We start from the raw sequence: 12,713 nt of genomic DNA on the forward strand, positions 1-12,713 counted from the left end.
AGAAGACAGTTGTCACTTCTCCGTGGCCTTCAGCAGCTCTTCTTTTCTACAGGCTAAACATCCCCAATTTCTTTATCTGGTGTAAATTTGAAGTCTTCTTCATTATCATCCCTTGGACATTTTACCTTATCTCTATACTTCTTGGGGATGGGGGAGGTGGGGAAGAGGGAATTGGGGTTACGTGACTTGCCCAGCTAGTAAATGTCTGAAGCTGGCTCCTCCTGACTCCAGGGCCCATGCTCTATCCATTGAGCCTTCTACCTTCCCCCATCTCTATCCTTCTTAAATCACATCCAGAACAGAACACACCACTCTGGAGGCTGCATGACTGGGCCCAAGAACCACTGTATTATCCCTTTCCTAGCACTGGATATTGTGCCTCTTAATAAATACAGCCCAAGATGGCATATACTTTCTTGGCTGCTTTCTCACCCTGTTGATTCTCACAGATCTTGCAGTGCCCTAAACTCCCAGATGTCTTGCAGACAGCCTGCTATCTAGTCATCATTTTTCATCTTGTAAAGTTGAGTTTTCAAATCTGTTTATCCTTATATCTTTTTTGATTCAGCCCAGCATTCTAACTTGTCAAGTGCTTTTTGAATCCTGACACTATCAGCAAATATATTAGCTGTGCCTTCCAACTTTGTGTCACCTGCAGCTTTGATAATGGTGCCACGTATTTATTTATCAGAGAGACTGATGAAATTGTTACAGTGCAGAGCCAATTACAGATCTCTGGGACAGTTCTCTGAAGATCTGGATTACATTGAACAGTTAATGCCTGAGTCCAGCCATTCCACTAGTTCTGAATCTGCCTTACTGTTGTGTAGGTGACACCTCTCTATCCTGTCCATAAGATCAGCATGAGAGAATTTATCGAGTGCTTTGTTAAGACCTAGGTACACTCTGTCTCGCATGCCCCTGTACCCGCTCTTAGTAACCCTGTCCAAAAAGAAGTAAGGTTAGTCTGGCATGACCTGCTTTTGATGAAGCTGTGCTAGCTCTTTGTCATTACTGCTTCCTTTTCAACATGTTCACTAATTGTCCCTTTAGTAACATATTCTAGCATTTTCCCAGGAAATTAAAAATAAATCTCATTGGCCTATAGTTAGCAGACTTCATTCTCTTTTTAAAAATTTGAGATGTTTACCTTCTCTATTCCTATTTTCTTTCCTCCACAGTCTTTATTTTTAAAAATACTTTGGTAGCTTTGCTTTTTTCCCCCCACCATCATTATCATTTTTAGTAACCCTATCTCCATCCTAGCCTTTGTAGCAAGGAGAAGCCCCTACAAAACAGCATTTGTAGCCCTCCAGGTCTCTTGTACATTGTCTCTGTAAGTGTGCCTCATCATCAGTCCTCTAGAAACAAGATTTCCATTCCGTCTCATGACTTCTTAAGTCTCTTGGTGGTGTTTTTCTTTACATCATTGCTCCGTGGCCTTCCGGAGAAGACTGAGAGTGGTTCAGCTGTCATACAGGCTAGTTTGTTAGCACCCGAGAATATAGTTCTGCCGGGCCAAGTCCCTTGAATTTGTCAGAGATGCCCAGGAGCTTTTGACTTTCTCCTTACTGATTTTGGGAATCACTTCTCTGTTAGCTGTGTTTGTCCTGTCCCTCTCAGTCCAAAGATCATTGTTCTTGCCAAAAGCAGAATAAAAGTGACATCATTGCCTTCTCTCTGTCGTCCTCTCTGATCCATGATGCTTCTGCTGCTTTGACCCACCTTTATTTCTCACTATATATTTTTTTTAAAAAAACCACCATTCTATTGTCCTTCACTTTCTTCATCTTTGCTGCCCATCAGACTTGTCGGCTTTCCTTTCCTTTCCTTCCAGAGCTCTCATTTCCAACCAGCAGCCATGTTCTCCCTTGGGTGGGAGGGAGACACAGAATAAGGTCTCCCTTCATTGGTTCCTTTACCTTCTGAAGGGACAAATTATCATTAAGGTAGTTCAGAAATTAGAAAGTACATTACTCTCAGCAGAGAGGGAGTACCTGGGTGCTTCTGCCAGGTTATAACAGTTTCCCAGCCTCCTCTTCTCTTTGCTTCCTCTGTCTGGGGCGGTCTGCAGTCATGCTTCTCTGGTATCTACCATGCTCCCCCACCCACCAGGGCACCCAAATGGGCTCCTTGAGACGGTCTGCCCTCCTGCTCCAACACTCTGTACTCCCAACACCCAGTTATCTCAGACCCAGTTACCTCTATTTTCTTTTACAAAGACTCATCCCCCTTCTGTGGGTGGGTACATATAATGGGGCTTGGCCCCCCACACTGTGCTCATGCCTGTGAGCTCAGATCTCCCTCTCAGCCCTCTTCTGGGCATCTCCTTGTCAGCTAGCTCTGCTTGCTTCGGGAGAGGGTCCTCTGAGGCCGTGGCCTTTACCAGGGACTCCCTCCTTGGAGTGTCTCCTGTGGACTCATGGGTTTCCCAGTGCCTCTTCCTCCTTGATTTAGCTCTCCTCTAATGGCGAGGGCTCTTGGCCATTTTTGTGTCATGGACTTCTCTGAATAACGTGGGCTTTTGAAAATTCACCATTGAAGGAAAGGAAATGCCAAATTTCAGTCAGAGGTTAGTGAAAAACAAAGATGTGATTTTTTTCTCATCATAGGGCACAGACCTCCTGAAAATTTATGACCAGACCCTTCTGGGCCAGTTAAGAGCCGTGCTGTGTGGCACACAGTCTACACATGTGCCCAGTTTATCCCTTTCCCTCCTTTTCTCTCTCAAACCCTTTTGACTAGAGGTGCAAGACTCCAAGTAAATTCCATCCCTACCAGCCTTTGCTGAGGTGCAGCTGCTCTTGGCCCAGAGACCATCATTTCTGTATTTTGAGTTGTGACCTAAAATCCAAATCCTTCTCTCAGCCACCATCTTTTTGACTTATTTACTTTCCAAATCTTTCTCCTTTTTATTAGGAACTTAACAATCATCAACAACCATAAACATTTGAATATACAAAACAGAACCCAAAAAGATGGAAGAAATACTTTATATTCTTCCTTCTTAGAGCTTCTGCTCAGGGAAGGCAACATCTTGCAGGGGAATAGAGTCTGAGGACCTGATTTTGAATCCTGCCCCTTAAACATACTACCTGTGTGATCTTGGGCAAACCACAAAACCTCCCTGAACCTCAGTCTGCTCATCGGAGAAATAAAGTGGTTGGGCCAGAGAACCTGAGGTCCTTTCCAGTTTGATGTCTGCAATCCTACTTCAGCACAGTTCTCTTTCCATGTTTAAATCCGGCCCTCAGTCTCCTCACGCATATCAGGCCTTCTTGACAGTTCCAACGCTACAAATCCCTTTCCCAGCTCCTCTAGCTTCTTTCCCTGCCTCTTCTCCTTCCAGAGGGGAAGCACAGGTTTCTGCTCCTTGAGTGACTTTGGGCTCTCATTTTGGTTCTAACTTGCTACTGGAGTGACCACACGTGAAAATTGGGAGAGGGCTCGGTTCCTCTCAGCCTCGGCCTTGGCATTTATTCCCGCCTCTCTCTGCTTTCCTGGAAGTCAGCCAGCACTTGCATTTTGCTGTTACACCTACACATATCATAAGCCTCAGACATCAGTGTCAACTATACAAAAGCTACACCAAAAACTGGCGACTGGATTTCTTAGGGATTGAATGTTTAGGAATTTCCCACCGTATTCACTGCTGCTCTCTACTGTGCCAGTGCTAATGGGCTGTGACCTCCCACATTTCTCTTTGCTTTTCTCCGTGGGTCAGGGTGGAGGCTAGTCCTTCCCTCCAGTATCTCTGACAACAGCAGAGAAGGCCTGCACCCCTCAGGAACTGCTGAGTTCTGAAATTACTGTTTGAGTGTATCTCCAGACTTTGAAGAGTAGGGGACCCAAGGTTTCTGTCATCATAATTATTCAATGATAACAGGAAAATACACCCTTTAAAAAAAAAGTTATTGTCCAATCCTCTCCTCTGGATGCACGAGGGAAATTTAGCCTGCGTCAGACCATTGTTATAGGGGGAGATTCTTTTCAGCACTGAGCTAGATCTTGACTTTTTGGGGGCTACCTCCATAGACATGGCTGAGGAAAACAGAGAACAAATTCCTGTCTAATTCAGTGATAGGGAGAGTCACCTCTACAGTTTGGACCCCAAACTAGTGGTGTAAAATGTTGTTGTTGGTGGTCCTTTGTTCTTGAAGAGGACCGTGACATCAGGAAGGTGATGCCACGCTTTGCAAGTGGATTGGATTTAAGCGAGGCAGAGCTTTGCGAGGTCGCCAGCCTCACTTTTTCCTTTGGAGCCATCTGGGTTCAGTGGCCAGATACAGATCAGGATAACTGGAGATGGGTCCTGGATGGAGCCCCCCAAGAGCCCTTCCTCCTTTTGAAATACAGCGATGGTGTTGGCTTACTCAGCAATTTAGATCTTAAATTAGAGGCTTGTTCTAATCATTGACAGGCCTTCTTTTCTCGCAGTTGCAGGTGATAATATGGAGGTGCTCAGAGCCCAGGAGGAATGGGAAGCAGTGGAAAATATTCAGCCCGGAGCAGGTAAGTGAAGGAACTTGGGCCCTGTGTGCTTTAACTGCCGGGTAGCCAGCCCCTCCAGAAGCTAAGTGGTACCGGAGGCAGTGGCCCGGGGAGCCAAGGGTGCTTCCATCTTTTCATCTTTCGTCTACAACTTGACAACTCAGAACAGAGGTTCCCAAGCTTTGGGCTGCGAGGGATCTGTGCATCCACATGGCAGCCGAGCATTGTGATTCTGATTTATTCTGTGTCAGTAGAGATGATACACACAATTGTTCCTCACATTCAGAAAGGTTGGAAGTCACTAACTTAGAAGAAATCCTCTTCCTGAGTCTCAGTCTCCTCACCTATCCAAAGGGGAGAGTGAATAATGTTCGATTCCTGCCTCAGAGTTGTGAGGATGAACCAGTGAATGAGCAGCTTTGGTGTCCTCCTGGGGGGCCCCTGGGGAATCGCTGTAGGCAGCCCTTTGAAGGTCTGGGAGGTGGGAGGGGAAGCCCGGGGGCAAGGGCTTTCCAGGGGAGAGAGCAGCCCCAGACCTGCCCTGTAGGTTCTAGAATCCACCTTGAAAGGGATAACAACATAAGTAAGTCTTTATCAGCTGACAGCTTGCATAGCTGAAACGAACAGGATGGGGGAGGGGAGACACCAAAGACAAATTCCCCCTTCTTTGGGTCTCTCTTCCCTGGTCCAGAGTCCAAGCTGCTACAGTAAGTCAGACAAGGACATTGGGGTCCCTGAGTCTGCTGAATAGGCTGAGGGTAGCCCGGCAGCACCTGCATGTTTTCAGACCAATGGGGTTTTTCCACATGGGTCATTAAGCAGCAGTCGGGTGGATAAGACTCTGGGCAGTGAGTCAGGACCACATGTAGCTGTACGAGCACGCTTTGAGACAGGATGGGCACCCTGGAGCTGGATCTTCTTTGTGTGCAGGTGGCTGGGAGAGCCGAGACAGACCTGGGCAGCTGATTTCCTTTGATGAGGCCCTCCAACACTTCCAGACAGCTGACCTCTCCGTTTACAGGGTACAACCATGATGTGGTTAAAACTGAAGCAAGCCAGCTTCTCTTCAGGCTCCACGTTTATATCACAGGGCCAGGAAAAGGCAGCCAAGCAGGATGAAGGGCATCCTGTGTGTAGCTGCCACAGAATTGGCCTATGGCTTGCAGGTCCAGAGTGAACAAGGACTCAGCTAAGTCATTCTTATATAATCTGTGAGGATGGGGATCAGCAAGTACCAGCTGAGGCTCCCAGGAGTCTCCTGAAGTGACCAGGGGTCGCCTTTAGAGTGATGAGGATTTCAGAAACCCTTGTCAGGAGAAAGGGAGTGAAGGGAGTCTTTGAGAACAAGAGTGGGGTGGTGCTGGAGGAGGGCCAGCCAGACACCGAGAAGAGCCAACAGCAGTTGTGAAAGGGTGACATTCTCGGGCCATGGAAGGCTGTTCCATGGATACGCTTGACCCTGGCATTTCTTAGCTTAGAAAACACATCATTGTGATGTGGGTCCTATGGTTAGTTCCCCCTGTGAGGCTGTATCAGCACTCGATTAAATAAGTGCTCCAAAAGAGAAAACAGTAAAAAAAGTCCCATCTTAATTATTGATACAGAGGCTCTCCCTGTAGCAGCATGAGATCATGTTCCTGATTCCTCACCACCCCCTCCCTACCCCCCAGGACTGGCTCTTAACCTGGGATCCAAGAGCTCTTCTTTTTTTATAAATGTAACTATATTTTAGTAAAAATTGTTTCATTTATAATTCTGTTATGTAGTTCATGCATTTGAAAACATGGTTATGAAATAGGATCCATAGGTTTCACCAGATTGCCAAAAGGGCCCAGGACACAGAAAAGATTAAGCCACTCCCAGGCTAGAATGAGCATGCTACAAAACCTGGTCATTCTTGTATACCTGGCAAGGAGAGAAACCTATGGAGCAAGCTACTGGGAAAGCATGACTAACACATACCTGGCCGTGTGGGGTATTTTCCACAGATGCTTCTCATCAGCCATAGTACGGTATCTAGAGTCAAGATGGTCGTTATTCCTGTTTCCAGAAAAGTCCAGAAAGGGTATCCAATGCAGAGCAATGCATGGTGGTGCCTGAGCTTGAGGGGGAATTTTTGGCTGCAAAGTGCTTAGGGCTTAGTTGGGTTCACACCTCGAGGTCCTTTCCAGTTCTCTGGGCCAAGATCCAGTCCTGTTGCGGGGGAGGGCTCTGGGGACCCCACTGAGCCTGTGCTTGCTGGTAAATGGATTGGAGTGCATGCTGGATATCCTCCAGTCCACTCCTTCTTTCATTTCCTCAGAAAAAGGTCAAGTCAATGATTCCCCGGAGACGCTTCTCTACTCTCTTTCGCTGCTTCTTTGGGCCCCCCCAGCTGCGCGATGGCCTTCAGGAAGAACGGGACCTAGTTCTGGCTATTGCCCAATGTAAGTGACCACTCTGTAGAGCCAGGCCCAGATGTGGCTTAGCTGTCTTCTCCAGGGTGGTAGGAAGGGACCCATTCTCTGCTCCACTTTGCCCACCCTCAGATACCTGTGAAGATGGGAGGTAGGGATGGAGAGGGGTCCTGGTTGCCTCCTTGTCTCCTGCAAGCACTGGAGGCCTTTTCAGGTAGTTAGGAAGGTGGGCAGCTGCTGAAGGTTTGGGAGGAAGATGGGCCTTGTGCAGGACTCAGGCTTCAGACTGGGGATGCCTCAGCGTACAGCCTTAGAGGTCTTCTCCTCTTTGAGGAGCTGTCATGGGGGAAGCATGCAGGAAGGAAAGAGGACTTCTGTGTTTTATGAGCTAGGCGGCCTAGATAATGAAGACCCTGTCCATGGCCGTGTCCTTCAGACCATCTATAAGAAGCTCACGGGTTCCAGATTTGACTGTGCCCTCTATGGAACCCACTGGGAGGAGCTGGGCTTTCAAGGTAAGAGGAGCAGAGAGTGTGGAGCTGAAAAGGCTCTTGTCTCCCACTCCACACTCAGCTGTGGGCCTGAAGTAGCCAAGCCCGCCCTGAAGCACAGCTAGAGAGTTGCTAGGTCTTGGTGAGATGGTGGGGTGGAGGTGGGGTCATCTCTGAAAGTGCAGTAGTGAGTGTGGGGCCTGGAGGGCAGCAGTGACATGACCCTCTGAGTCCAGGGGTGGGAGAGAGGCTAATGAAACCGTTTATTTGTTTGTTTCTTTTAACTGGTAAATTGAAAGAACTTATACAGGACTTTGGACCTTTCCTTTGATTCCAAGTAGGAACACACCGAAAGTCCATTTTGTCCCAGTCTGCAAAAGTAGGGGAGCTGCTCCCAGACAGTTGGGACCCAGTATTTGCTGCACTATGCCCATTATCTTCTTGGAGCTCTGCAAAATAATTTGTCAAGGAATGTCACTCAGGAAGAGGGGCCTTCATCCCGGGAGTCAAGCAGCCTGGAGGGTGGGGGTGGTATAAGGAGATCATTCAGTTCCTGAGTCCTGCTGCCCCCAGGTGAGACCCATCCTCCACCTTCCTACTGCACTGGTCACTCTCTTTTATGTTACAGGATCAAACCCAGCCACAGACCTTCGAGGGGCAGGCTTCCTGGCCCTCCTGCATCTGCTCTACCTTGTGATGGACTCAAAGACCCTTCTGCTAGCCCATGAAATTTTCCGACTTTCCCAGCACCGCATCCAGGTACGGCTAGCCTGAGTATCTGTGGATATCCTCCCATACCCTGCCTGGCACAGCAGCTAGTCCTGGGCCAAGTGAGGGGTTGGGGAGGTTCACAGCAGGCATGGATCTTTATTCTCTGACCCTGTAGGGGAAAGTGAGAATTTTATATAAAGTAAAAGCACTACCCAAGGTCACCCTCAGTATATGCAGGAGCAGCATCTGAGAGCCCACAAGCCCATTCTCTGCCCAAGCTTCTTTTCAGTCAGGGCTTGTTAATGACAGGGGAAGTTTCCCCATCGTTCAGTGGGGTGGTCAGGGACCTCTTATGCTGCCATAGTCCAACTTCAGACTTGGTGAACCCAGGTGAGTCACTGCCCCACTCAGGAACCCAAATGTCTTCAATTCAGCAGAACTTTACACCGACTGCATACAAGGCACAGTGCTAGGCACCTTTGTCAAGAGTCTAGCTCCTGTTGTCTCCGAGATAAAATAGAGCCCCTTGTAGGCATTTAAATCCCTCCCCTCTGGCTCCAGCTGCCTCCCTTCACATTCTCTACCTCTTAGAATCCCTGGTTGGCTTCAGAGGTTAGTTAAAGTGCATGAAGCCTGATTTCCCCCACCAGGAGACTTCTTCCTCCACCTGGGGGCCATCTCTGGTTGTCCTGATCTGTGTCTAGCCACAGGACCCAGATGGCTCCAGAGGAGTGAGGCTGGTGACTTTACACGGCTCTCCCTCACTTAAATCTAATTCACTTGCAAGTCACAGCATTGCCTTCCTAAGAATGAAGGACAAACAACAACAAACCCACCCTCCAGTTACTTTGCATTCACTCTCATGTTTTTTGTGTTTACATCTACGTGTCCATGTTCTCTCCCCAAAAGACGAGTAATCCTTGAGGTGAGGGAATGTTCTGTCTTTGTCTTTGGATCCCCAGTGCCTAGCGCATGGGACACGGTGCTGTAATGTCAAATTGGTTGGTTCAGAGAGAACGTGAAGGTTTATGTGATTTGAAGGAGGAAGGGACAGAAAAAGAGAGATTGCATTTTGTCAGAAACCCGGGGATTTAGCTCATTTGATTCCAAAATCATTCTCTACTGTAGGTATCAAAGTACATTTTATTTCCATGAATAAAATTCTTCCTGCATTACCATTTACTTATTATTTAGATAAGATAACCATTGGTAAGTTGGTTCACTTCACCTGGAAATTGAATGGGAAACCATTTTGAAAGCGCACTTCCAGCTAGCTCAGCTTTGGCAACTTTTTTCTCTTATTGTCTCTATCTGAGGCTTCATGGGAAATCACATCTAATTCCCCTGCCTCTGGTGATTTCATCATGGCATCGAATCAAGAGGTAGAGGCCTGGAGTTCAAATGCTGCTTTTATTTTTCCCCTTTTTTATGTCATCTTGGGTATCGTTTTTTCTCTCTGGGCCACAGCGTCCACATCTATAAAATGAAGAGGTTGGATTAAATTCTCCTTCAGCCTATGACCGTTTCCTGCTGTGTGCGTTGTTAGCTCCAGCGTCCGGGGCAGAAGTGAAAATGCCATCCTAGTCCTTACACAACTGTTTGTTCCCCAAACTTTGACCTTACTAGCATTGTTTCCTATTGCAATCCTCAGTTCAGAAAAGGGGGAGACCAGAATGACTTGTCTTCGTGCCTGTGCCATCCTGGAAAAAAGCTCTAATCTGGTTTCTGAGAAAAAACTCTAGACTCCTTGTATGTAGAATCCACTCTGCTTTGTCTTCAGTGTCCACTGTGGCCTATGCACAAAATGATTCCACAGTATCTAGATGGTCTGTGTTCACTGAGGCTGCCTCGTAGGCCCTTCAGAGTGGAGGAGACAGAGAGAGGAGCTCCTGCTACTGCTGCAGACTCGATGGTGTCTTCAACAAAGGGGTCTGGGGAAGGAGGACCACTTAATTTTCTGTCTCTGGGGGACTAAGCATCTAAATGGATTAGGGACTAGATCAGGGAAGGGCTTCAGGTTGATGTTCCCTAGAACCAGCACAGCCAGATATTCATCAGTCCAGTCCTATTTCTAAAAAATGAGAGCTAGGCAGCATTTTTTTTTGTCTGCCTACTACCCATGTCGTTTAATTTTATCTTGTTTCTACAGGATTCTTTGGGGTGGGGTTGTGTTTTTTCTTGAATATTTACTAACTGTATCAGGCAAGAAGATGAAGAAGCAGCATATTGTGGTATGAAGGACACTGATCTGATGGTCCATGTGCCTGGTTTTTAGCCCCAATTCTACTCTTAATTAACTGTGTGACCGTGGGTGAGTCACTTCAACCCTGTAGGCTTTTATTTCATTTGTGAAATGAAAAAGATGGATGAGGTAATTTCTTAAAATCCTTTTACATCCTTTTAAAATCCCTAAAAATCTGTTCCATGATTCCTTAGACAAATGAAATTTTTCTGTGTGATCCACACTTATGTGTTTTGGAAGGATGGACTCCAGAGCACCGCCTGAGGAATCAGACATAAGTTTGGGGCACCCAGCCTAAGGGATGACCCGAGGATCTCCTCCGGGGTTGGCTAAAGGTGCTTGAAAGAGTGCTTCGTCCTCAAGGGACTTGGCCCCAAGAGCCTCACCCCCAGCTCCTTTGTGCCAGCCTCTTTGGAGCAGTGTGCCTGGTCCACTTGGCCTTGAAAAGCAGGCAGCCACTATCGTATGATAAAGTTCTTCAGGGCAGAATGGTTTTGCTTTTAAATTGATTTTGCTCTTAAATTTTAGAAACTTACTCCTACGTTAATTTTTGCTCTTTTAAAATGTATCTTATGATAAAACATTAAATTTGAATAGGACCAGTACAACCTTAGAAGTGTCTTCACATACTGTCTCATTAGATCCTTACAACCCTGTGAATGAGATAGGTAAGGTAAATATTATCCCCATTTCACAGATGAGGAAACAGGCTTAGAACCTGGACATGACTTGCCTGAGATCATAGGGTTGGTCAATAATCGATTCCTGATTCCTAGCCCAGTATGCCATGGAATCAATCCACCTGAGTGTTTTGCTTGTGACACATAGGCTTGTGACACATGAAAAGGAGTTCAGCCTGCTCTTGATTGTTGGTGGTGACAGATTGTGCCAGCCATAAGGAAAAGTGGTATCTCGTCGCCTTTCATTTTCTCTGCCAACCCTCGGCTGGAGGGAAATAGCCAGAGACCAAGAGTGGAAAAGAGATAACCTAAGGCCCTGAGCCACATCTTCAGAGTCTGTTGCTGAGTATTTGGGAATTGTGGCCCTCATCTTTAGGGTCATGGCGTGACATGCAGGGAGAGGCCAGACATTGGGCTCAGATGTCACCCTAACAAGGTGTAGCTCATGGAGGTGGTGGTGGGATATTGGCCCCAGAGGGATTCTAGAAGGTAGAAGTTGGGGAAAAGGCAGCATAGAGCTAGCTCAGCCCCTGACTTGTTGTCATTTTTTTTCCAGTACTTTCCCTTCTGTCTGATGTCGGTAAACATCACTCGAATAGTGATCCAGGCCCTTCGGGAAGAGTGTCTCTCCAAGTGAGTCCCCAGGCTGCTCTCATGGAAAATTAGCTGGCTCGAGGAGGCTTGGCACATTTGAGGAGCAGTTGGCAAGACCATCCCTTATCCCCCTCCAGTGCCAGTTCTTAACTAGCCACTTACAGGCATATAGTCTGTGGTAAAATCCATGCTTACCAGTCTGCTCAGTGCTGCTACTGAGTGGAGCCTTTCTTTAGCATGAGTAAGTCCACTTTAGGCCCCCTGGATTCTGTTGGAGAAAGTAAGTGGCATTAGCCCATGCTAGGCATAACCTGGGGAACATCGGAAAATGGCCTGTTTGTGGCTATTTTGATCAGTGAACAGGAGGTAAGATGTAGAGAGAATGGGAAGAAGAGCAGTTCTGGAGGTTTCGCCTTGCGTTAATACGTAACATAAGAATGACTTGCTGAGCTTTTAAAAGTCAGTCACTCCCGTTCTCCTTCACTGCTGTGTAGAGAATGTAATCGCCAGCACACGGTGATCCCCGTAGTGAATAACCTGTATGCAGCCGCCTTCCTCCGCCTCGCCTACGTCTGGAGGACACAGCAGAAAACCATTTTAGACTCCAGCTTTGTTCTTAAAGGTATGTACCAGACCAGGCGGTACCTTCTTCCCCCAGGGGAATCTTAGAATCCTCAAGACCAGTTCCTTCAGCTGTAGGATCTGTAAGATGTCTGGTCTTTCTCTGCCTTTACATTTTCTTAAACTGGCTCACTGGTTCTTTATCAGACTTCTTACATGACTGGTGTATCTCTTAGACCAGCTTTCTTTTTCCTCTGCCACTGTTCTTATCACTTCACTGTCTATACCCAACCTTTCTAGCTTCTCTTAGTCCCCAGCATGCCCCAGTATGGCTCTCATACCTAGTTCTGGATTTGGTAACTTTGAAAGGACCTTTCACCCAGAGCTTCTAGCGTCCAGGAGTATTTCCCAAAGCTATTACCTTCAGGGTCCTGGGCTTTCTAGCTGCATGGGCCAGCCTAAAGAATTATCTTAGCTCAAAGAGCTGTCAGATAGATCCCTTTATCTGGATTGGATAAAAGGGTCTGTCCACCTTTATCCATTTCAG

The 12,713-nt window shown here is 47.1% G+C and overlaps 1 protein-coding gene across 3 annotated transcripts in view; it reads left to right on the top strand.

Moving 5' to 3' along the window:
• Window positions 1–12,713, top strand: part of ELMOD3 (ELMO domain containing 3) — a 32,396-nt gene that overhangs the window by 15,784 nt on the left and 3,899 nt on the right. For 2 of the 3 annotated variants that reach the window (XM_036749264.1, XM_036749266.1), the window contains 7 exons: window positions 4,438–4,512; window positions 5,422–5,513; window positions 6,794–6,917; window positions 7,280–7,402; window positions 8,007–8,137; window positions 11,568–11,644; window positions 12,100–12,227. In XM_036749264.1, coding sequence (XP_036605159.1) covers window positions 4,438–4,512; window positions 5,422–5,513; window positions 6,794–6,917; window positions 7,280–7,402; window positions 8,007–8,137; window positions 11,568–11,644; window positions 12,100–12,227 — 750 coding nt within the window. The remainder of the gene's footprint in view (window positions 1–4,437; window positions 4,513–5,421; window positions 5,514–6,793; window positions 6,918–7,279; window positions 7,403–8,006; window positions 8,138–11,567; window positions 11,645–12,099; window positions 12,228–12,713) is intronic. The other variant, XM_036749265.1, reaches the window with a different exon arrangement.

The sequence above is a fragment of the Trichosurus vulpecula genome, chromosome 3 (genome assembly GCF_011100635.1).
Source record: "Trichosurus vulpecula isolate mTriVul1 chromosome 3, mTriVul1.pri, whole genome shotgun sequence".
NCBI lineage: Eukaryota > Metazoa > Chordata > Mammalia > Diprotodontia > Phalangeridae > Trichosurus > Trichosurus vulpecula.